This window comes from Protopterus annectens, chromosome 11.part0, assembly GCF_019279795.1.
Source record: "Protopterus annectens isolate FY-2018-M chromosome 11.part0, PAN1.0, whole genome shotgun sequence".
NCBI lineage: Eukaryota > Metazoa > Chordata > Ceratodontiformes > Protopteridae > Protopterus > Protopterus annectens.
Genome location: NC_056745.1, coordinates 1,171,681,557 through 1,171,708,394, shown reverse-complemented (window position 1 = coordinate 1,171,708,394; position 26,838 = coordinate 1,171,681,557). Strand labels below are relative to the sequence as shown.

At 41.6% G+C, this 26,838-nt stretch overlaps 1 protein-coding gene across 1 annotated transcript in view; it reads left to right on the top strand.

Annotated features, from left to right (window-relative positions):
• Nucleotides 1-26,838, top strand: part of KMT2E (lysine methyltransferase 2E (inactive)) — a gene marked incomplete in the record, with an annotated part of 3,388,239 nt that overhangs the window by 1,472,726 nt on the left and 1,888,675 nt on the right. Inside the window, 1 exon segment of the mRNA XM_044088526.1 lies at nt 11,002-11,132. Within this exon segment, the coding sequence (XP_043944461.1) occupies nt 11,002-11,132 (131 nt within the window).

The window sequence follows — 26,838 nt, the reverse complement described above, 5'->3', positions numbered from 1 at the left end:
CATCCCCCTTTTTTCTCTCTGGATCTCATCTTGTCTTTCCTTCTCTAATTCATACAACCTATGTGGTGTATTTGCTTATAGATGAAGGTAAAATTTATATTGGTGCACTTATTGATATATATATATATATATATATGTATGTATGTATGTAAAGTTTGGCTACCCTTTTAGGAGGCACCTGACATCCGGGGCAAGAAAAACTGTAGAAAATGGCATCGTCTGCTTCTTATACACCTGATGACATGACGTCAGGGAAGGGGTGACAGCAGCCGGCGCAGGACCCAAGACTTTGGAATTCAGGCCGGCTAAGGGCAACCTGCCAGCAGGATTACCCCAAATGTAATGACTGCAACAGTGAATACACTCGAACATCTACATTTATGGTAAGTGTACACAACTGTACTTTAGGGCTCATGGAAGGTACCCTTAGCTCTGAAAGCTGGCCAGCTGTTATATCTTGGGCAGGATGTAACTCTTATTGCTTAGGCTACTGTAGTAGTAATAATTCAGTGTACTGTTATGATAAATGTACTTGCACATCTCTAATGTCTTAAATACATGTGTGTTTAGGAAGGTTGGCATATCTAAGAAAGGTTTTATTTTTCCTGTTAAAATGGAAGAACAGTTGTATTTTTCTTTTTAACTGCCTATTGGTGGCTTAGGTTAAATCCTATAAAAAGGGTGTTCATAATTCAGAAAATTCAAGTATGAATTTGTTAAATCTAGTGGCGTTTATGGATCGGTACATTTGTTTTGCGTGGTAAGTGTTGAAGGGAAGAATCCATGATGAGAGTATTGTGATAAAAGATGCACCTGTATAGATAGGGTTAGAAAAAGATGGTGAAAATTGTTTGGAAGATGGAGTATAAGTGGAAAATGAAACTGTCAAGTAAAATGTGATGCAAAATGAGAGAGGACATTATGTGAAGATATTGGTTGAAAAATGTATTTGTGTGTCTGTGAGAACAAGTAGAAGAAAAAAAGAGCAATAACTGATGGTAAGGTTTTGAAGGAATTTTATGAAAGTCTATGACTTTTTGTGGAAATCTTGTTGGTTCAGCTTACCTGTTAAAGGTAATATGAAATACAAGATTCCAAGATGAATGTGTGTTATTTTTGCAAAGTGGAGGAAGCGTCTAGGTTTTTTTTTTAATGTAAAAAGAATTTAAAGAAAATTATAGGAGAGTCTTTTTAAAGAAATTAATATGAATGTAATATTTTATGGAAAGTTCTGAGAGGAAAGGTAGTCTAAAATAGGTAAGATAGTGATATTTTTGACTATGTTTTGTGGAAAATATGAATTGTTATACAATAAAGTGGGGAGAATAAGATGTGATCTTGGAAAATAAAAATGGCAGTGGCAAAGGGAAGAGAGTTAAAAAAAAAATTCTATTGTAAATGGTATTAATAGAAGTGTAAACTGACTGACTGAATCACATATGAATGTTAGAGTAAATCATTCCCTATTTTCAGCAAGCACTATGCGGTGTTGTACTTCGATCTGAGCTGGCAACAACTCATGCAGTTGGGACTTTTTTAACATGTCTTCCGAAGGATGGCACATTTAGTAGTGCAAGCCCCCCACCCCAATTCTGCACTGCAATGCATGTTGGCAGATGAAAAAATAAGTGCATGCACTTCAGGTGGGAATATCCTCCAGACTGCTTTTCTGGTATTAAAGGCAGGTGTGTGCTACCCATTAAGCCACTGACAAGTAGAGAAAAAAGGCCATTTTGAGAGAGAAGAATCTTAATAGCTGACGGACAAAAATCTAAAAAGCATAAGATCTTGCATTCAAGTGTTGTTACAAGGGAGGGCATTTCCTGTCAGGTGACTCTTAAAAGCAGGGATATGGAGGTGTCATCTAATGTAGCAGTATTATTGCTCTTAATATCGCTGTTTGAAGTAAAGTCTATATTAGCATCTCTATACCTAGCTTGGTGTTGTCTCTTTCTTTGGATCCAGGTGTTTTTGTGGTGGAAGAACCTAGCGTGTTTGCAGGCATACTAGGACTACTGCTAAGCTTACACTTAAACTAATAATTTCTGCTCCTAAAATCATGCAGACATCTTTGCGTTTGTAGCACTTCAGTAGAAAATATTTTAGCACAGTGTAGGAAACTGGACCTGACCAATGTAAGAAAACATGTCTGGGAAACCAGAAGTACTATTGAGGCCCCATTGCCTCTATACCTCTAGGGGCAGTGACTAGTTTATTCTTCTCCTTTCACTATGCACCCCCTCCCCAGTAACCGCTCCCTCCTCTGCAGCCTTGTTTCCTTGTCTTGTCAACCAACCTCCCCAGTGATTTGAGGAAGAGTAACCCAGTGCTTAACATACTGGGAAGGCATCACAAAAGACAACTAGGTGCTGAAAATGATCTCTTAGGGTTACAAACTACACTTCATTAAAAAAAAAAAAAAAAAAAACTAAAGCTGTCCGTTATTCTGTCCATATCAAAAGACCAAGTTGTACTTGTCATCCCAGTCCTACAAGAGATCCTAGTACTTTTGGTAGTATAGTCATTACTAAAACAAGACCAGATTTTTTCTAGTGCCCTGGAGACTCTTCCTGAATCAGACAAGAATCGATACCTACCTCAAATTCAAAATGCTGACATTGCAAGACCTTTTATCACTCTTGTTCCCTTGAGCCTTGATTGTTGCCGTGGACATCAGAGATGCTCGCTTTCATAGGGGGATGCCAGCCTGACTACCAGAGAAAAAAATCTCTCTCCTCTTAGGGCTGGTAGACTCCCTGACCGATGTCGGCACATTTGAGTATGTAGGGAGCCAGCCAGTGTCATGATTCAAGCCTTGCCACTGGAGCACAAAGCAGTGTTTTAGTACGTCGGTTGGTCCACACCAGAGAGTAGTCGTCTGAAAGCAAAGTACCCCATTGTGGAACTTTCTCTCTTTTTTTTTTTATTTTCTTTGACATATGTCATATAAGTTTAATAATCGTCTCTGTTGTGGTGAGCAGATTCTGCACTGAGATTTCCATTCCTTTTTTTTCCACCTGTTTAGGGCCAGGTCATAAAATTCCTAACTGCCATCTCTGTGCCTGTTTCAACCCTAAAACTATTAGGTGTAAGGCCAAGCTCTAGCTAGCCACCTTAGTCTTTCATCTGGTTCTCTGTGCTTGATGGTATCCAACAGTCACTCTGAGGTCAAGCTCCCTAAGCTCAAGAGGGATAAAGAAAAGCGATACAAACTTAGGGCCTCTGATGACCATCGCTGTCTGCTAATTCTCCAAGGCTTGTGATTGCTGAAGAAGGTGAGGTGGTTTTACAGCCCCCTTCCATGGCTGAGGTTTTGGTGCAGGCCTCTGAGACCCTTTTGGAGTCCGACATGCCATCAGGTCCATCTGCATCCACACAGGCCTTAGGACTTGGTTTGGTTGAGTCTGGAGCTGCTCGGCAGGCCTCTGCTTCCGATGAGCGCACTTTAACTGGTGACACTCCTTTGCTGTGTCAGCCTACACCAGCTGCACATTCTTCCTGAGAAACTAGTATCAGAATTGCAGATGTCCCTAGGCACAAACCCAGAAGCATCACAAAGAAGGGACCTTTCTCGGGGGCTATGTCTAGGCCTACTGGCTCCCACACATACGGTTATCAGCAGGATTTGGTTAGGTTAACTGAAGATTTAATTTCCCTGGTCAGATCCAGACAACACCCTACTGAGTCTTCCCCAGAGAAAAGGAAAAGGAACCCTACACATGAAGTTCTTTCTGATTCTTTTAAATCTGCTGAAGATTCTGGCCAGGAGGAGTTTATTTTTGATGAAGGACCCACCCTGACTTCCTTTGAGGAATCAGATGCTGAAAATGGTTTCAGCTTCCCCCGAGGACATTACTTTGGAGGAAACTCTGCATGCCATGAGGGAGCATTTCCGTTGGGAAGCCCAGGATTATCCACAATTCAAAACAAGGATTAGAGAATTCTTTGACCTGCCAGAGCACAAGCCTCTTGCCATTCCACCAGTTTTAGGTTGTAGAGGATGCTTTATTGGATTCCTCTTTGAATCCTAATTCCCTTTCTCCAGCTCCTCAAAAACCATACTGGTTTTATAGGGTATTGGACTCCCATAAATATCTTTTTAAGAGCCCTTCTGCTGGTTTAGAGGTTGTCACCTCATGACCCAAAGGAGCAAGAGCCAGTTCCTCTAAAAACCCTCTACCTGCCGATAGAGAGTAGGGCTCTTGATAGATTTGGCAAAAAAGTTTACACCTCTGCCACTTTAGCTATGAGGGCCCTTAACTGTCAATTTTGCATGATAAAATAGCAGCAGACCATTCTAGATCAGATGAAGCAAAAAAAAAAATTACTGCTGTTGAGGACAAGAAGCTTTCCAAAGAGTTACTGGACCTTTGCCACCCCAGCTGTCAAGTTGCTAGGCATGCATTCCACTGTGGCTATGATGCTGTGGAGGCTGCCAGCTGGGCTTCACCCACTGGTTCTGTTACGAGAAGATATACATTGCTAAGGGAACAATCCCTCACTGAACATGTTAAGTCAAATCTTTTTGAATGCCCCTCTGGACAAGGATTTTCTCTATGGGCCCAATGCTGATGCCGTACTTAAAATGGAAGAAAAAGCTAAATCCATGCAAACTGACTTTCTTCAGGTTCAGCCACTTAAGATTCAGTAGGAACTATCCCAGTAAACATTAGTCCTTTCCTTCTCAATCCAAAAGCAGACAGAGAAAATCCCGTAAGGAAAAAACACAAAGGCAACAACAACTACAAAGACCCAGGTAGTGGACCCCAGACACGTACAGGTAAGGGAGTTTTAGACCACAGGCCCCTGGCAGGCAGCAACAAGGACTCCTCTATCCCAGTCTCCCTGAATCCCATCCCCTACCACCACAAGACTAGGAGGGAGACTATTCCAGTCCAAGGAAAATTGGTCCGTCATCACTTCATTTCAGACAGAGGTGGGTCCTAAGCATTATTTCAAATAGCTACAAACTCACTTACAAAGAGCCCCTGGAGTACTCAGGCTGTCCATACATTCCAGAAACCAAAGGACAGAGGTCCTTGCCCAAGTTCAGAATTTATGCTCACAAGGCTCAGTGGAACCAGTTCCAGAACACCAAAAGGGAAAGGGTCTATACTCCAGGCTGTTCTTGGTTCCCAGAAAGGAAGGCTGTTGGTGTCTCATTTTAGACCTGTTTACCCTTAATCACTTTCTGCTGGTTCCAGAATTCAAATAGTTAACTCTTCAAAACGTTTTACCCATGGTAGCTCTTCAGGCCTTCATGATCACCCAAGATCCAAAAGGTGCGTACTTGCACATTCTTGTATAGGAATCGCACAGATGCATTTTATGCTTAAGAACATGTACCAATCACTATTTTCTGCACTGCCTTTTGGCTGGTCTACCACTCTCAGGGTCTTCACAAAGTGCTTAGCCCCTCTAATATCCTTTTGCAAGACCAGAAGGGTCCCATATCTACCCCTACTTGGACAATTGTCTAATACATGCCTTGAGTCTGTCAAAACTCCACTTGGCTCTAGTGTTTACCCAGAATCTCTTGAACTCCATGGGCTTCACCATAAATCAACAAAAATCAAACACAAAACTTTCCACCAGGATTGTCTTTCTGGGGGGCCCTTCTGGATTCATCCCTTCAAAAGGCCTTTTTACCTGCGGACAAGGTCTTCTTCCTGACTCACTACTTCCAAAAGATCGTGCAGAGACAATGCCTCTCAGCAAGGGAATTCCTCATACCACTGGGTTACATGGCATCTTGCATCCTAATGGTCCCTTTGGGCTAGGCTGAACATGAGGAAGCTCCATTGGTACCTCGGAAATGTGTGGTGTCATTACGCACAACCCATTTCAACCAAGATGTGACTGATCCCTTGTCTCACGGAGGAATTTGCATGGTAGGCACAGGCTTGTGCACAAAACCAGGGCCTTCCTTTCAGGTTCACTCCCCAGGAGCAAACTCTCACCACAGATGCCTTGGAGACAGGCTGGGGAGCTCATTTCAAGCACTTCCAAACCCAAGGGAAGTGGGAATATAATTTCAGAGACAAACGCATAAACTTGAAAGAACTGCTAGCGGTTCAAAAATGCCTGGTAGCATTCAGGGAAAAATGGAAACCAGGGGTCCTATTAGTAAAAACAGACAGCACTACAGTCATGTGGTACATAAGCAGGGGGGCACTCACCCCTACCCCCTCTGTCGCATAGCAGTAGAGGTTGGGAGACTGCTTACTCTCTGGGGTTACACTGTTTGGCACATTACTTTGCAGAGGCTCAAAATATCCTAGCAGATTGCCTCAGCAGATAACTAATGGATCCCCACAAATGCCATCTGCTTCGGGAAGCATTTCTCAGCATAGCCATGAAATGGGTAGTCCCCCATGTAGACTTCTTTGCCACCAAGGAAATGCTTAACTGAAAAGACTGCTCCAGGAGCAACTTTCTGTCAGCTTGGAAGACAGATGCTTTCTTCCCCTTGGATTTACCTTTTCATCTGTGCATTCCCACCCTTACCTCTACTTCCTCGGGTGTTTCTAAAAAATAAGTGAGGAGGAGCCAAAGGCAATACTGGTAGCCCCAAAATGGCCCAGGCAACACTAGTATCCTCTGCTACTCTACCTAACCAATGAGAATCCATGGTATTTACCTCAGTGTGTGGACCTTCTGACTCAGAACAAAGGAAGGATTGTGCACGTCGGCCTACAGACACGGAAAAACTCAGCCTGGATAATTCTACAGCATCCTGGACTGATCTTGCCCTAAGCAAGCAGATTCAAGATATCCTTAAAGAGGCCAGAAGGCCTAGTACTAGGAAATTTTATTCATCTAAGTGGAAAAGGTTTTCCATCTGGTGTCAACAAAAGGGCCACAATCCTTTTTTAGCTAACATCTCTCTCATCCTGGATTTCTGGGCTAATCTGGTTGACAAGGGCCCATCGTATTCCTGCATTAAAATTCATGGCTTGGCCATTTTGGCTCATATCCCTGTTCTTCTTCCTGTCTTTTCACACCCCTTTTCTCAGACAGTTTCTTAGGGGAGTGATCCACATCAGGCCTCCCAGGAGACAAACTTCCCCTCCATGGGACCTCAGTTTTGTTCTAGAAAAACTGACCCTGCCACCTTTCAAACCAGAGGCTTCTGCTGATGTAATTTCTGACTTGGAAAACTGCCCTTTTGCTGGCTATCACCTCTTCTAGAAGGGTGTCTGAGCTGCAGGCTGTCATGGCAGTGGGAACCCTTCCTAATCTTCCATCCAGACAGTCTCTCCCTCAGGACTAACCCTTCCTTTATGGCCAAGGTGGTGATAGACACATCCTTGGATCAAGCAATACACCTACCTTCCTTCTTTCCGAATCCTCAGAACAAGGGGAAGGAATTTTTCATTGCTTGGATGTTCATAGGCAGCTCCATTACTGTCTTGACAGAACTAAAACTGAGAATCAGACCAACTCTTTGTGGCTCTTGCCATCGGTTCTGAAGGAAAAGCAGTTTCCAAGCAGACCATGTCTAAGTGGATCTCTCACTGTATTTCATTTTGTTACAGCCATCATGGTAAGAAACCACCGGAGGTTGTCGGGGCTCACTCTGCCAGGGACACTGCTATCTCTACTACCTTTCTAAAAGTATTCCTACCAAGGACATACTTGCACCAAGTGCTACCAGTGATCAGCCTTTTGCAAGTCCAGAGCTGGATTTGCTGCTGCCATTCTGCAGGGGTATCCTCTTCTGTCTGTAGTCTTCCTTCCACCCTTCTGTCAGCTGTGAGACTTGTCCCACAAGTCAGAACTGCAGCAGTGAACCACAAAGAATATAGTACAATTGTGTTCACTTACCATAAATGTAGATGTTCAAGTGTATTAACTGTTGCAGTCTTGCTTCCCTTTTTCCCCCTTGGCTTGCAGGTTAGTCTTAACACAAACTTCTGCTCAAGCCAAGGTGTCCCTTCCTTTTCTGCTCCTTATTTTGCTTAGGTTCTCAGTCTTAGGTCCTTTATCTTAGGACCCATCTAGGGGAGCCCCTACCTTCAGCGGGGCAGGAAAAACTGAAATTGTGACATCTGTTAGCTCCCTATATACTTGAACGAACTAACATCGGTCAGGACATTCACCAGCCCTTTGAGGAGGGAGATATTTTCTCTGGTAGTCAGGCTGGCCAAGGGCTTTCACGGCAAGAAATTTCAGACTGCAACAGTGAATACACTCTTAACATCTGCATTTATGGTAATTGTACACAACTGTACTTATAAAGTGCCTAGTTCAAGGTAATGCTTATTGCAGAACCAATGGCATTTGCATTTATTTATACCTGTGTGACTACCTCATTCAGCCATTCTTGCAGGATGTGGTGGTGATGATTTTGCAATTCACCATGGAGTCTGTTGTTTCCAAGTCAAATATCCACTTTTCCAAAAGAGTGCTGTTTTTTGTGTTCTTACTGGATTTTGATAGCCAGATACCCTACTGGACATGGTGCAATCTCTGGATCAATATTTTCAGCAGATGAAACAAGAGTCAGTAGATCAAGAGGATTCCTGAGGGCATAGAATTTCATGATTTCCACAAATCTGGTGGTCCAATGGCAAAGATGTAGATGAGAACTCCAGTGGTACCCAAGAGGCACCTTCGAGCAAAGCATCCTTAGTCCTTAGAGGAGGAAATTCTTATGCTGCTTTGTATTTTCGTAAGATAGAACAATGGCCTAGCAATGTCATTCAGGGCCTACAGTCGCACCCTAAACACAAGATCTTTTGAGATTACTTGGGGGCACACTTAGGAAAACCTTAAAGGTCAAGTTGTTTGGGATGCAATGCCAAGAATTGTGTAAATATAAAGCAGGTTGCATTGATTCATATACACAGACCCTTCTAGCCCATGTAGAAAAGAAGAGATGTTCATCGTGTTTCACTGTTGCAATAATAACTCTCTGGGATTTCCTGCTTTGCAGTCCCTTAGTCAACCTGAATACCAAAGTTTTTTCCTCTTTCCTAAGCCTGGTGGACACAAGTCTAGCATCAGGGTAAAAAGATTGTCAGCTGGTGCAGTTTTATCAGTTCTTGCCAACAGAGCCTGATATAGATTTATAGTGTTGTCAGTTAATCTGAAGCCAGAGTTTAGAACTGCGATATAGATAAATACCCAGTTGGTGAACTGACAAATACTTGCTTTGAATCTCTCACCAGAACTTCCACACACTGTTTATTTTGCCTGGGCCTGGAACATGACATGTCCAGCTATCCACAGTATTTCTACGTTAATTGCAGGACAGTCAAGCGTAGGACAGAACTGGTAGAGAGATACTTGGAGTAGGAAAGAAAGAAAGGTAGCATCTGTGGCCTACATGCAGGAAATTGTCTACCACCCTGATATTAGTCCCAAATCCAACACAAGTCCTGACACAGCGTCTGTTGGTCATGCTGAGCTCAGTCTTCCTCATAAGAACAAGCACCTGAAAAAAGTGAGGATTGTGGATGACAGCTGATTGGCTTCAGTTACTCCACCAAAGGAAGAGAGAAACTTTCACAGTCCTGTCCATCAATGGAGCATGTGGCCAAGACCTGTACAGAAATCCTTTTGATGTCTGACATGTTATCTGTCCCCTAGAAGTTTGTATGGGCCAAAGGACCTGGGTAATTTTTTATGACCAGCTAAATGGCTGGTCGACATGTGTCCGAGGTTGAACAGTTCCCAAGATTGGGAAATATGCCATTGCTCCATTTTGTGCGGTCTTGGAATTCATGTATATAATTAGCAGGGGGTAAAGCGGGGCTTGCCCTCCCTGCAGAAAATGTTTGGTTTCTTTTGCGCCAAGGCTCCCCCCTGCAGAAATTATGCTTTCTTTGTGGTTTGTTTTTAAAGATTTGCATGTGCCAAAATTAATTCATGATGCATGCGTTATAGGGTGTCGACATGCTATCAATTTGTTTCAGCATTATACACGTCAACGTATCGAGTGTGTGTACACACACACATATAGTATACATACATATGTATGTAGAGGGTGAGAGAGAGAAACTTGTATTTACCAGCCTTTGTGGCCTACTTAATTAACAGAAAATATTTCTTCAGGAGCATCATTGTAGTTTTTGCACTTCACACATTTTACCTACAGAGAGGTTAGTGCTGAAATTATAGCAAAACAGATTAGAATACTAAATCACCACCATTGTCAAATGTAGAAGTAAACAAATGTTTAGTATTGCACACACTATTGAAAGTAGTCATTTTTGGTGTTTTTTGATAGTAGTACTGTTTTAACTCATTACATCTGAATGGCTCCTCCAGGTGCATCTGCAGTTAACTCCTGCTGACACCTCTAGGTGTCAAATATTGCTTGTTCATATCTGCATCAATAATTTCAAAGCCATGCTATGTACAAGGTTTTCAAATGTTTCATCTTATAGCTTACACAACAGCAAAGTCAACTGCATTAATATTTGACGTCTGTCTAGTGCAGGTAAATAGATATTAACTGTTTTTATGATATTAATTTATATATAATTTTCACATTTTTCTAAATATCTCAACCAAGTAACGTAGAACTCCTTAGCCTCATAGGACAACTCTCGGGTAGATGAATAACATGCTGCTTTGTCAGTAGTATGTGTGTAACTTGAGTGGTTCCTGAAATATTTAAAGTTGTTTACAAAATATTACAAATGTAAGTTACTGTATGTACTCTGACTTATAAAATTCAGTTTAAGACCTAGAACCTAAAGAATACTACCACTGTAAAAATAGTTTGTGCGGAAGAGTTTGCCATTTATACTTCTTTCGTAATCCTTATGGTTCTAGAGATAAGAACATTTGTTTGAAATATGAGGACATAATTTGATTCTGTGAAAAGGCTTAGGCTCCACTCATTGGTAGTTAATGTGCAAACTTCCTGAGTTCCACTGGAGTGAATGAGTTAAATAAAATTGGCATATTTTGCATTACCTTTTTGCTTTCTTGTTCTTTTGAACTTGGGGTTAAGTTTGGTTGGTTTCTTTATATTGTTCTGTTTTGCAGAGTCATTTGCAGAAAAACAAGAAAATACTGAAGGCTTCTAAGGATCTTCCTCCAGATGCACTTATTATTGAGTATAGAGGGAAGTTTATGCTGCGAGAACAATTTGAAGCCAATGGTCATTTCCTTAAACGGTATATTCCGATTTATAGTTTGTTCACATTTCATTACATCGCATCTTTATTCATGTTTGTCACATCTATTTGAGATTTTTTGTGTGTGTTTAGCTTCCATTTACTGAAAGTATAACTGGAAAGATACCTCCTTTCAGCTTGCATACAAGGATATTCTGCTTGCCTTAACATGGTTAACCTTTTGATCTTCTTCAAGAAATAACTAATCAAGACTCTACCTCTCTGTTCAAAAAACATATCAAAGAACATCTTAAAACTCAATGGCTATGTCCTTGTACTAATCCCGACTGAAAGTATGTCTCCTCACATCTAATTTTTTCTACCCATCCCCCTTCTGAGCTCCTAACTTACACTGTCTATTGTTGAGAGTTGCATCTTAAAAGTATGCCTCCTAGTAGACTAACTTCAGTATTGTGTTTTTATTTTTAATTTGTTGAACTCATCTTATAAGTATTTAGATTTTATTTTGTAATTTCTCTTTTTTACCTTTTATATTTTTATTCAAAATATTTTTTTTTCTGATATATCATTGTTTGTTTTGCCTGTACTGGAGCTTTTCTCCCCGGGCCTCTACTGTAAATGGATATATATCCAGTTGGACTAGCCCGGTCAACAAATGTAAAATAAATAAAATAAATAAAAATTACTGTCACAGTAGTCTAAGCTATATTGGATGCATCCTGCCAAGGCTTGGATGACTGACCAGCTTCCAAGGCTTTAGAGCACCTTCCACTCACTCACTCTGTAGCACTCAAGGCAAGTGGTATAAAAACAGTGGTTAGGGAAGCTAAAATTTCAGAACATTTTTGCAGTTGTTTATTCTCTGCTGTGGCTTAGATAGATTAATAACCAGCTAACACTTCACAAAGTTGGTCAGGTAGATATCTGCTGAAGATTACCTTCCATTTTCTTTGGAAAAAACTATGTATTTTCTGGGGAGGGTTGGAACTATATATTTCTGTGGCAATGGAGATGGAAAACAATGCTCTTGGGAAACCTAAAGTTGCACAGTGTAAAATTAATTTTAAGTTTTGGATGAAGTGTTATGTTTTGATAAAATGTTCAATGCTGAAGAACTGGGGTGGTTGGAATATCTTTGGCAAGTGAAATTAAATGCTTGTCATCCACCCGGTCTAAATGATAGGCAGGACTTTGTTGCTTTCCTTAAAAGGGTAGGGTTGAAGCATTAATTTAATTGAGTGTCGTGATATTATTGGATTGAGTTTATAGTTAGTGATATGTTCAATTGCATTATTCAGTCTGAAGAAGTCTTATCAAGACGAAAGCACTCACTGTTTAATGTATTGTGGTCAGTAAATTCATCCTTTGGTTATAAGTTCATAGGTAGATGCTAGGCTATCTGCCTGAGGGCATTTGTAAGCCTAGTCAGAGTGTGTTGGCTTTCACCGCCCCTTTGATTAATTAACTGAAAGTCTGGGTTTTATTATGATTTCTATACATTTTATGTCAGGACTTTTGTGTTGGAATTAGGAGTAATGTCGGGTGGTAGACAATTTCCTGTTGTAATTTCCTTAAGTTTGACAAGAGACAAATCAAAGTGTCTGGTCCACCACTCCTCAAGTTAATCCTGGAACCTATACTTTTTAGAATCCATTCTCCCATCTTACAGGAGATCCCTTGAAGGGCTTCCTGGCCAGCCTCAACCTCTTCATCCCTCAGGTCAGCTAGGATCCTAAGTGAAGCAGATATGGACAGAATGACGAGGAAATTTCTCAGGACCCACATTCATTTAGGATTCTTACTGGCTTCATATCCCATCAGACCTTTGCATCTATTACCAGCTCAAGCCCAACTCCTACTTCAGTCTGACCTGTGGTTTCAGAGCCATTGGACCTGAGAGCTCCAAGTTTGTCTTTGTGTGGTCCAAAGGCTTGGTCTTTGTTGACTCTGACTACATATCTGATCCAGATGGTGCTGATATTGTTGGAGCTGGAGGGGTCTTGGAGCCATAGCGTCAGTGCCAGATCTGAGGGGTTGGATTCAACTCCATTGTTTTCTAAGCCATCTCTTCCTCTCGGGGCCTCGGAGCTTAAAGCTCTTCTCCGATCTCTTTGTCGAGGCAAGGTCATGGTGATGCTTTGAGCTGTCATAGACAGGTGTCTTCAGCTCCTGCTAGGGTGACCCTTGCTTCTCTCATAACTAGTACTTTTGAGGTAATGGAGAGAGTATTTTCCACTTCTGTGGGCAAGTAATTCTTGCCCCCCTCCTGAACTGTCTGACTTGACCCCTGAGTCAATTCATTCTGTCCTGTGAGGCAGCGAACCCATTCAAGCCTGAAGATAGTCCTTATCCAGGACTCTTAACACTTGCGAGTCCTACTCAGTGCATTCCACTGGGGAGTCCCTTGGAAACATATGTGCAAAAGGAGACACTTCGATTCCCCCAGTAATCCTTGACAGAAGATGCTGACTTTGAAGGGGAGTGGTTCCCCCAGATTACCCCCTAAAGGACATCTCTTTTGGTGAAATATCCAAACTTTGAGGCAGAAAGATGATTGGTCTTCTGATCTCACTCACAGGAGGTGTTAGTATGTTTCTCAAGGCTTTTGGAGCTGGCTTAGCTACATCCTGGGTAGTCCCACCGGAGGATGAGATGGTGGACCTCCTCCCCCACCAGGCTTGGAAGGATCTGGATGTCACTGAGCCATTCCCCAAGAGACCAGATAAGTACCTTCTTGTGCCAAAGAAATGGGCCCATTAGAACAGGGGTCCCTCAGTAGATGTGATGGTAGCCACCAAGAAAGAACTCGCTGAACAAAGTTTACTGTCCATTTCCCAAACAGAGAGTCCAGGGTGTTGGACAGATTTGGGATGCAGTTTCTTGCATCAGTGACCTTTACCCTCAGGTCACTGAACTATTTGGCACACTTTACTATATCACAGGGACTTGATCAAGGAGTATTCCAGTGCCTCTGTGGTCCATGTCTGTGGAGGGCAAGAAGATTATTTTTTTCGCCACTGGGTACCCTTCATTCCCTGTTGAATGCTTCTATGAGGCTCATTTCTCATGCCTCAGAAGGAGCTTCTAAGGCTGCGGGTTCATGAATTGCCATGAGACTGTACACCTGGATGCACATTTGTCATTTTGTGGAGCTTTGTCATCATTCATCAATGCTGCTTTTGGATCCACCGTATTCAGCCCAAGGTAAAAGAAACCATATTTAGGAGTGGATAGATGAGAAGACTATTATCTGCCATAGAGATACACCTGTCTAGCCCTCAAAAAACGTTTTCACAGAACCAGGGTGGTGTGGAGAGTAGGAAGATGCAAGTTGCAAGCACATTTCCAGGACTCTTATGGGGGATAGATCCCCTAACAGCGGCGGGGGGGGGGGAGCTGTAGCAGACATCACCCACTTGGTAGAGGAGGCCTGTAACACCAGGGCTTCAGAGGTTCTTTCTCTGACATGACCTTCCAGTGCTTCTGTAAGGTTGCCCAGCTGCTGCATTTTGGAGACAGTCGGGGGGGGGGGGTGTTTATCCCTATACCTGGAAGTCTGGATAGCAATCACGAAAGATGTTTGGCTGCAGAGGATCATATCCAGAGGTAACTATAAACCCTTTTCCGTTCAGTCTGTCACTTGGCCCACAAAAATTCCTGATGCCATACCAAGTCAGAGGAAAGCAGCAGCTACAGTCCCCTAGACCAGCGAGGATTCAAAACATACTTAAGGTCCTTTTTGTGACAAAGAAAAACTGGGACCAGAGACCTGTCTTGGATCTTTGCAATTTGAATTCGGTGATCAAACATTCTAAGTTCAGAATGGTCGTATTTCAGTCCATTCTGCCGCTGTTGCTCAAGGATGATTGTGAATGTGTTAAATAGATCTGCAGGTTGTGTACTGTGACAGAGTAGACAAGCAATCCAAGAGATCCATATGTGTCCTGCTGGGAGCCAGTCACTTAAGTTCATGGTCCTGTCCTTTGGCCTCATCACAGGCCCCAGGGTGTTTACCAAATGCATGGCAGTGGTCACAGTTCATTTGAGATGGCTGGGATTCCTGGTATTTCCATATCTTCACTACTGGTTTCTCTTTGTTCCACCAAGCCTCTACTGTTTCAAGACAGGGACTACTTGCTCCAACTATGATTTGAGCTGAGCATCACAATGAACTACTCCAAGTCTCCGTTCTCCCCCACTCAAGTTCTGGAATTCAGTAGTGTTCATCTGGGTACAGTGGCACAGATTGCATGCTTACCACAGATGAGATGAAACATTTCACACTGTGAAGCATCCTACATCCCCCCTCTCCCCTCTTTACCAGGAAGGTTGGTGTGGCAACTTATTAGGTCTGTGACAGCTTCCAGAACTCGAGTACCTTTAGCAAGGTATTACATGAGGGTACTGCAATGGATGCTTTCAGTGCATTGGACAAGATGATCCCCCTTTCCACACTGATACGAATTACAAAGGTTTGCAGGGAGCACATTGCCTTGTGGATCACTGCAAAAAGTTTCACAGGGCTGCCCTTTTATTCTTGTGGCGCACAGAGCCACAGAGACTACAGTCTCCTCCCAACCAAGGTGGGAAGCATTACTTCAGAAGGATGACAGTCCAAGACATTTGGAGGTCAGTCTTCACATCATTGTCATGGAAATGAGGGCAGTCCTATTAGCATTGTGGGCATTTCAAAATTCTGTCCCTTCAGAGATGGTTGCTATTCAGACCGACAATATGTCTGTAGTCTGGGGGATCCCGAGATTGTTTGAGAGTTTGACAATAGGCAATTTCTTCCACCTGCTTCCTTTCAACAATGCATATCCCAGGGAAGTCCAGCATGTTAGCAGACAAATTGAGTAGATGCATCTTATTCCCTCACAAGTGGGCTCTCAACCCTGTGGTGGCAGAAACAATTTTTCATCAGTAGGGCCAGCCGTGCTGCGATTCTTTGCTTGCCCTGTCACCTTCAAGTGCAGCAGGTGCTTTGCCCTCATACCCCCAGAGGGGGAGTCACCAAGAGACTCAGTGATTCACGCATTCCCTTATTCTAATTACCAAATTTCTTCAGAAACTGTCTCACCAGAAACTCAAAGTAATTCTCATTGCCCAGTTCTAGCCTCACCAGGTATGGTTTCCTTTCCTTTGGCATCATGTAGTGCACCCTCCTTGGGTGTTGTATCCCTCACCAGATCCTCTGTTTCGTCCATCAGGGATAAGTCAGCCAGACATTTAGACCTTAAATTCACTATATGGTTTCTCCACTTTCAGTGATGGCTAGACAGTCCAGGCTTCCTTCCTTGGTTCGACACATCCTCTCAGGAGGATTCTTGTAGGAAGGTTTATATGAGCAAATGGGAAAGATTCTCCCTTTGGACTTTCCAGAAACAGTTAGATCCCTTTTCAGTGTCTATTCTAGCTGTCCCTGATTATCTTGCTTCCATTTCAACAGCAGAGGTAGTCATTGTACAGCAAAGATCTAACTTGCAGCTATCTTGACTTATCACATAGTAGATGATCTTGATAATGGTAGAGATGAATGGTTATCTTACTGTAACCCCCTATTAAGGATTTGTAGCCCTCAATGGGACTTGGCGCAGTACTCCTTTAAACCCGGCCTCCCTTTTTACCAGCTGCAAAGACGGACTTAGTTTTTCAAGGCAAAACCTTTCTGGTTGCGATCACATCAGCCAGATGGGTATCAAAACACTAGGCTATTTCTTTCCAGCCACCATGTCTGATCTTTCACAAGGATAGGGTGCCCCTCCATATTAATCCTTTCTACCTACGGTGGCTTCAGAAACAGTTGTAATTCAATTCATCAACCTTCCAGTTTTCCTTCCAAAATTTTCTAACAAAGGCAAATACATGCTACACCTGTTGAATGTTCGACAACTTAGATTCTGTCTCCAGAGAACAAAAGATTTCAGAAAGTCAGACCAGCTGTTTGTTTTTCCAAAGCCAAGTGGGGTAAGTCTGTCTCAAAGGTAAATTTGGCCAAATGGCCCACTGACTGCATTTCTTTTGTTTATAGGAAGAAAGGATTGTCATAACCTAAACCCCCTAAGGCTTCCTCCACCAGATCTTTGGCTGCCTTCTGGTCCAGAGCTTCTATAAATGACGTTTGTGCACCTGTTATTTGATCTAATATTCATACCTTTATTTCTCATTACAAATTGGGCGTCTTGTCCAGCAATAGGGTAAATTTTGGCTCCACTATACCCTGTAAATGTCCTTCCTTGAGGACTACTCTGTGGTTTCATTATCTGGGAAGTCTGCCCCATCAGTTAAGGAACAGATGAAAAAGACTTTCAGATATAAAAGTTGTGTACACACCATAACAATGCATTTGTGTTTGTTTTTTGTCCTTCCTCATCCATCCTGCTTTCAACTGCGTTCCTACTTGGAAGATTTACAGGTTTACATTTGGTTTCCTAGTTTGCCCTGAGGAGTGTTATTTTGCCTGCCTCCTGATGAGTTTCAGTCTCTCTTCCTTTCCTTATAGTCTAGGTGGAATCCGATTTATAATTAAACGGTGTTGTTCCTGACTTTTGTTTTACAGGCAGGATTATAGACTAAATAGAGGGCAAATAGGGGGAGGATTATATGTAAGGGGAGGAGCTCAAGCTATGGAGTCAGTCTGTAGAAGTGTTTGAAGATTGATCTGAGACTCACTGGTTAAGGAAAGATGAAAACAGATGACATGGATGCATCGTTATGGTGATTACAAAACTTGTGTTTTCCTTGTACTCTAGATCTCTTGGGGTTATAGAACCTGTTTTTCCAGGTCAAATGGGGAAAGTTTTTTTATTGAAGAATATTTCTAGTACCAGAGAAAGATGAAACCTGGAGGCCTGTCCTAGACTTTGCTTTTCTAGATCTTTACATCAAGATTCCAGAATTCAAAATGCTCTGTCTGCAGTCCCTTTTACCTCTCATTTTACCTTCCAATTTTCTAGCAATTTTGGATTTAAAAGGTAATTATCACATTTTAATTCTCTAGTGATTTCAGATGCTTTTTAAGATTTTCTGAGTTTGGTTTACATTTTCCATTGATTGCTTTACACTTTGGGTTGTCAACAGCTCCAAGAGTGTTTACAAAGCACCTATCTCCTTTAGTAACCCATTGCATGTTATATGGCTTTCACATTTTTCCATATTTAGATGACTACTTTATTTTTGCAGACTCTTTCAGCTGTCAGGGTCTCTTTCTTGGGTTAAAGACGAATTTTCCAATTTGGGATTTCACAAGAACCTAGGGAAAATCCTCTCCTTCCTTCTCAGATGGTGTTTTTATGTGGAGTGTAAGATGGAAGGGATAAAATGTTTAGTCCTCTTAAAAATGTCTGATCTGTACACGAGTATCATCCGGAGGATATATATATCTATATATATATATATATATATATATATATATATATATATATATATATATATATACGTGTAAACCAACCAAGCCCAAGATAAATGACGAAACCAAAACCAGAGCGTCGTAGGTGAAAACTATAATCAAGTCTGTAAACTATCAATGTAAATAAGCTCCTCCAAATGAGGTATATTGCACCAAGGACAAACCTCAAGATCCAGAAACGCTGATGGTATCCAATCCTCCAACAAAGGCCAACTAAATTCACTTGTGCCTAAAGTGAATACACCCGATAGCGATATAAAGCAAAGTCCAGTAGCATAAGAGAAGCCCAAGGAATGTAATTCCTGATGGTGAAAAATTCCAATTCCAGAACTAGTATTGTAAAATCCTTTAATGTAGTTAGCGCTTTCACGGCAAACAATGACTGCCGCTTCTTCAGACAAAAAGAATAAACAAACAAACAAATGCTCATTGAGCGCTTAATTTAAACGTGCTAAAAAAGTCCCACTATAATACGTCATCCCCACTTAAAACTACAGTACCTTGTCTCATGTTATATCTAAAGTCTTTTACAAACCCAAACAATTCCTTAGTCAAATAAAAACAAAAACATAAACATGACACGCTAAAACATCGCTGACACTAAATGCCTTTATCATTAAAATAAGCACTCCTATAATAGCGAGCGGAATGAACTTGTTAAAAATAGCGCAACTATACAAAAATACAAAGAATACAAAAAATACAGAAAATGCCCTGTCAGGGTGCGTACTCTTAGCATAGTAGCAGCAACTTTAGTCCCTCAACTCATGTAAAAGGGTACATAGGTGATGCAAACACGAATTGATGCTACATAATAACCCCACTAAAAACACTATAGCCAAAATGAAAGATGAAAAGTAGATGAAAAGTACATGGGTCTAAATGAGGAATCATGCAGTCTAGACATGAAAAACATGTGCAACAGATGTGTTCCTGTGAGGGTATAAATGTGACAAAAAGCATGAAACTAGGAACACATTCATGAGTGAACTAAATGTGTGGCAAACAACAATGCGTGATGCACAGTGGTCAATCTAAGAACAAATGAGTGAACATGGGGAACCAAGGGCAGGATATATGTCACATAACAACCAGGGATGAGATGAAACAAGGAAAAATCTAAAACCAGGAAATGCGTGTATGATATATTATGCATGATGTATCGTATATGTATTGCTGAGGACTATCTGTGGGAAACCAAACATCTACAATGAATAGGAGAAACCTCCTATCTCAAAGGTCTGCTCTTTAGATGTGGTTTGATGGACACTACTTCATTAAGTCCCTTATCTCTGTGTGCAGCAAGTCTACATATCCATTGGAGCTCAGCTTCCTCAGTTTTGTTCACTATGTCACCCAACCTCTCATTGGGCTGGATGACCTGTAATACCTGATACAGGAAGGTGTGAAACACACCCTCCCTTAGCGTATGCTTTGCAATGGCACTGTATTCCTGGCGCCTGGCGAGACAATACCCATGGTCCCTTATTCTTTCACGAAGTGTTCTGTTCGTTTTCCCCACATAAAAGGAGAAACAAGTGACAGTGTGCCACGTAAACAAGATTCTTGGTGTTACAATTGCTATTATATTGCAATGTCCAAAGATGGCCTGTAGTGGGATGTTTGTAATAATGAGACTCATCGATGGAACTACATTGTGGACATTTGCCACATCTCTTAGTTCCTTCAAATCCTGTTTTTATTTGCCTCACTAATTTCGTAGCTCCACACAATTGCCTCTTCAAATTAGGTAAATTCCTAAAGACAAAAGACGGAGACAACCCAACAACTTCAGACACTTTATTGTCAGCGGTGAGTATGTTCCAATGTTTACTTATTTGGCCCTTGAGCTTGTCTATTCCTCTGCCAAAAGGTAACACAAAACTCACACTATTGTGTTGTGATTCCCTTGTATGTGCAACCGGCCTGCTCTCTGGGTCCGAAAAGTAAGGTTTAGCTCTGTATCTTCTAAGATTCTCCATCTGTGCATATGTATCATGTATATCATCCTCAGTGTACCCACGTATCAAAAGTCCATCATGCAATTCAGCCAGACCTGCAGTGTAATCTACATCCTTTGTAGAAAGTCTGGAGACTCGCATCGCCTGCCCTTTTATAATGTTTTTAAAGATATGAGGATGATGCATGCTCTCTCTATGTAGAAAAGAGGGCCTATAACAGGCTTTATGATGTATACGTGTATTGATGTTATTGGCTTCTTTAAAGATCGTAACATCTAAGAAGTCCAATGAATTAGAGTGATGGCTCATGGAGAACTTCAAAAGAGCTACAGGTATTCAAGTAATCATGGAAAGTTTGTAACTCCTCCGTTGTTCCTTTCCAAAGAAACAGGAGGTCATCAACGAACCTCTTGTAAAACAAGATGTGTTTATTGTGGACTATGTTTGCCTCTTCAAAGGTCGCCATGACAGCATTAGCATAGCTATTCGCGCAGCTGGTGCCCATGGCGACCCCTTTAACCTGCTTATAGCACTGATGTTCATATAAGAAGATGTTGTTGTCCAAGACAATTCCCATCAAATCTATTAAAAACTCTATGCGTTCAACAGGAATGTTCGAGTTTTTCTCTAAATACATTTGTAAAGACTGTAAACCCTCACTATTAGGAATACATGTGAACAACGAAGTTACATCCATAGATGCAAATAATAAGGAGTCAATGGTACTGGTTTCTAACTTGGATACTGTTACATACAACTCCTTGAGCAAATGCTCTGTGTCTAATAGAATGTAACGAGAGGACCCTATCACTTTCCTGAATTCGTGATCTAAATGCATGGAGATTGGCTCCGTGAGCCATCCAGAGCCGGAGACAATCGGTCTCAGTTCAGGTTCATACAAATTCTTATGTATTTTAGGTAGACCTGATATGATAGGGATCACTGGATGTTCTACCTGCATAAAATTGTACAACTCTTCTGTTAATAGACCAACTGTTCTACAATGAAGCAGCATGTTATCAACATTAACCTTTGCCCTGTTCACAGCTTTACTAGCTACTTTATATAAGCATCACAATTAAGCATGTTATGCATTTTGGTCATGTAGTAAGAACTATTCAGTACAACAACAGGACCGCCTTTATCGGCGGGCGGATCGTGATATTAGTGTTGTTCTTGAGATCATTTAGCGCTGTTGTCTGAGAATCTGTTAAATTGCTGGCAAAACAATGATCAAACCTTTCATGCTCACCATATATTTCATTTTCCACGGCCTTTACAAAAATGTCAATGTTCGAGTTCATGGGAGGGACATAGACACTTCTCTTCCTAAGGGTAGATGGTCGATGGTCATTCTCGTCCTTGAACAAAAGCTTCAATCCTACATTTCTTGCAAACAGTCTTAGAGCTAAAACAGCATCACTAGAATCAATAGTGGTCGTGGGTATAAAGGACATGCCTTTACTGAGAAGTTCAATCTCAGCTATGGATAACTCATAACAAGAAATGTTTAGGACAAGGTTGCCTAACCCCAAAAACTTTGAAGTGTGTTCTGTTGATATGAAGGTGGATCTTTCCTTCTGGCCCCTCTGGAGCTCTCGTTGTCTAGCGACCTCTTCCGATTCAACCTGATTGGAAAAGGACCATCAATGGGGTTGTTCAACTCTATTTTGTCCAATTGAATCTTCCTCCTAACAGCGGTTGCTAGTGACGATGAGCTGGAACCTTCAACACTGACGGCCGCAGTAGATGACACATTCTTGTCCTTCAGTGCATCCGGTATGTCTGAAGGAGTAGTGTACACTGAGGAAGCCTCATTTGTAGTGGGTGAAAAAATGTTGTTCAACACTTGGGCATGTGTACCTTGATTCATGCCCTCTGCAGCTGTCTCATTCTCCATGTTGCCAATTACACGAACCTTGGTATTCATGCCATCAGTAATGATAGAATTAGTATCACTGGTTGCCTTACGACTGCATGTGGCATTGTTCCTGCTCGAAGCTGGATTCTCAGACCGATGTACACGTGAATCGTTGTCATAATGCCTATCCCTATAAGATGTGAATGTAGGTCTCCTGCCTGTTCAGACCCATGTACTTTTCATCTACTTTTCATCTTTCATTTTGGCTATAGTGTTTTTAGTGGGGTTATTATGTAGCATCAATTCGTGTTTGCATCACCTATGTACCCTTTTACATGAGTTGAGGGACTAAAGTTGCTGCTACTATGCTAAGAGTACGCACCCTGACAGGGCATTTTCTGTATTTTTTGTATTCTTTGTATTTTTGTATAGTTGCGCTATTTTTAACAAGTTCATTCCGCTCGCTATTATAGGAGTGCTTATTTTAATGATAAAGGCATTTAGTGTCAGCGATGTTTTAGCGTGTCATGTTTATGTTTTTGTTTTTATTTGACTAAGGAATTGTTTGGGTTTGTAAAAGACTTTAGATATAACATGAGACAAGGTACTGTAGTTTTAAGTGGGGATGACGTATTATAGTGGGACTTTTTTAGCACGTTTAAATTAAGCGCTCAATGAGCACTTGTTTGTTTGTTTATTCTTTTTGTCTGAAGAAGCGGCAGTCATTGTTTGCCGTGAAAGCGCTAACTACATTAAAGGATTTTACAATACTAGTTCTGGAATTGGAATTTTTCACCATCAGGAATTACATTCCTTGGGCTTCTCTTATGCTACTGGACTTTGCTTTATATCGCTATCGGGTGTATTCACTTTAGGCACAAGTGAATTTAGTTGGCCTTTGTTGGAGGATTGGATACCATCAGCGTTTCTGGATCTTGAGGTTTGTCCTTGGTGCAATATACCTCATTTGGAGGAGCTTATTTACATTGATAGTTTACAGACTTGATTATAGTTTTCACCTACGACGCTCTGGTTTTGGTTTCGTCATTTATCTTGGGCTTGGTTGGTTTACACGTATTTACATGGATAGAGCAGTAGGTGAACAATGTGCAGGGGGCACTTCTTATACGATTAAAAACAGATTGCTAACCCTAATGGGTGATGACTTGAATCCATTAGTGAATTTTGATGGCGTAGAGTCCGGTGAACAGCTTGGGAGCAATGACGCTGATGAATTGCTAATTAAGTCTATTAAACGCGAAATGGAGAATGAATTATACAAGTTCAAGAGGCTTCAGGCCCAACGCTACCACATGGAAGCGTGTCTGGCCAAGGACATTGTGCCACGAGGACTAAGGATATTGACTATGCCAACGTATGGCAACATGTATCCCAAGTTGTTGCAGCAATGGCAACAAATTAATTTAAAAGCCAGTAGAGCGTACATACAGCTCCTAATTGACTTTTTCCTTCCGGTAGAGGAGGAATGTAAATGTAACATGAATGTCCTACAGGAGCGTCTAATTAATTTAGTAGGAGATGGGGCAACTGAACTTTATTTGCAGGAACTATTTGACCGAGTAGGGCGCTATGGCGCCAACTTGCTCAGCAATAAGAAGAAGAAGATGGTGCGTGATATGAGAGACTTCAGGGAACAGCACATCTTCGTATGGCCAAGGAGTGTGAATGGAACGAATGATTCGGTACCAACAGGCAGGAGACCTACATTCACATCTTATAGGGATAGGCATTATGACAACGATTCACGTGTACATCGGTCTGAGAATCCAGCTTCGAGCAGGAACAATGCCACATGCAGTCGTAAGGCAACCAGTGATACTAATTCTATCATTACTGATGGCATGAATACCAAGGTTCGTGTAATTGGCAACATGGAGAATGAGACAGCTGCAGAGGGCATGAATCAAGGTACACATGCCCAAGTGTTGAACAACATTTTTTCACCCACTACAAATGAGGCTTCCTCAGTGTACACTACTCCTTCAGACATACCGGATGCACTGAAGGACAAGAATGTGTCATCTACTGCGGCCGTCAGTGTTGAAGGTTCCAGCTCATCGTCACTAGCAACCGCTGTTAGGAGGAAGATTCAATTGGACAAAATAGAGTTGAACAACCCCATTGATGGTCCTTTTCCAATCAGGTTGAATCGGAAGAGGTCGCTAGACAACGAGAGCTCCAGAGGGGCCAGAAGGAAAGATCCACCTTCATATCAACAGAACACACTTCAAAGTTTTTGGGGTTAGGCAACCTTGTCCTAAACATTTCTTGTTATGAGTTATCCATAGCTGAGATTGAACTTCTCAGTAAAGGCATGTCCTTTATACCCACGACCACTATTGATTCTAGTGATGCTGTTTTAGCTCTAAGACTGTTTGCAAGAAATGTAGGATTGAAGCTTTTGTTCAAGGACGAGAATGACCATCGACCATCTACCCTTAGGAAGAGAAGTGTCTATGTCCCTCCCATGAACTCGAACATTGACATTTTTGTAAAGGCCGTGGAAAATGAAATATATGGTGAGCATGAAAGGTTTGATCATTGTTTTGCCAGCAATTTAACAGATTCTCAGGTCACAGCGTTGAATGATCTCAAGAATAACATTAATATCACGATCCGGCCCGCCGATAAAGGCGGCCCTGTTGTTGTACTGAATAGTTCTTACTATACGGCCAAAATGCATGACATGCTCAATTGTGATGCTTATATAAAAGTAGCTAGTAAAGCTGTGAACAGGGCAAAGGTTAATGTTGATAACATGCTGCTTCATTGTAGAACAGTTGGTCTATTAACAGAAGAGTTGTACAATTTTATGCAGGTAGAACATCCAGTGATCCCTATCATATCAGGTCTACCTAAAATACATAAGAATTTGTATGAACCTGAACTGAGACCGATTGTCTCCGGCTCTGGATGGCTCACGGAGCCAATCTCCATGCATTTAGATCACGAATTCAGGAAAGTGATAGGGTCCTCTCGTTACATTCTATTAGACACAGAGCATTTGCTCAAGGAGTTGTATGTAACAGTATCCAAGTTAGAAACCAGTACCATTGACTCCTTATTATTTGCATCTATGGATGTAACTTCGTTGTTCACATGTATTCCTAATAGTGAGGGTTTACAGTCTTTACAAATGTATTTAGAGAAAAACTCGAACATTCCTGTTGAACGCATAGAGTTTTTAATAGATTTGATGGGAATTGTCTTGGACAACAACATCTTCTTATATGAACATCAGTGCTATAAGCAGGTTAAAGGGGTCGCCATGGGCACCAGCTGCGCGAATAGCTATGCTAATGCTGTCATGGCGACCTTTGAAGAGGCAAACATAGTCCACAATAAACACATCTTGTTTTACAAGAGGTTCGTTGATGACCTCCTGTTTCTTTGGAAAGGAACAACGGAGGAGTTACAAACTTTCCATGATTACTTGAATACCTGTAGCTCTTTTTTGAAGTTCTCCATGAGCCATCACTCTAATTCATTGGACTTCTTAGATGTTACGATCTTTAAAGAAGCCAATAACATCAATACACGTATACATCATAAAGCCTGTTATAGGCCCTCTTTTCTACATAGAGAGAGCATGCATCATCCTCATATCTTTAAAAACATTATAAAAGGGCAGGCGATGCGAGTCTCCAGACTTTCTACAAAGGATGCAGATTACAATGCAGGTCTGGTTGAATTGCATGATGGACTTTTGGTACGTGGGTACACTGAAGATGATATACATGATACGTATGCACAGATGGAGAATCTTAGAAGATACAGAGCCAAACCTTACTTTTCGGACCCAGAGAGTAGGCCAGTTGTACATATAAGGGAATCACAGCACAATTGTGTGAACTTTGTGTTACCTTTTGGCAGAGGAATAGATAAGCTCAAGGGCCAAATAAGTAAACATTGGAACATACTCACCGCTGACAATAGAGTGTCTGAAGTGGTTGGGTTGTCTCCATCTTTTGTCTTTAGGAATTTACCTAATTTGAAGAGGCAATTATGTGGAGCTACGAAATTAGTGAGGCAAGTGAAAACAGGATTTGAAGGAACCAAGAGATGTGGCAAATGTCCACAATGTAGTTCCATCGATGAGTCTCATTATTACAAACATCCCACTACAGGCCATCTTTGGACATTGCAATATAATAGCAATTGTAACACCAAGAATCTTGTTTACGTGGCACACTGTGTCACTTGTTTCTCCTTTTATGTGGGGAAAACGAACAGAACACTTCGTGAAAGAATAAGGGACCATGGGTATTGTCTCGCCAGGCGCCAGGAATACAGTGCCATTGCAAAGCATACGCTAAGGGAGGGTGTGTTTCACACCTTCCTGTATCAGGTATTACAGGTCATCCAGCCCAATGAGAGGTTGGGCGACATAGTGAACAAAACTGAGGAAGCTGAGCTCCAATGGATATGTAGACTTGCTGCACACAGAGATAAGGGACTTAATGAAGTAGTGTCCATCAAACCACATCTAAAGAG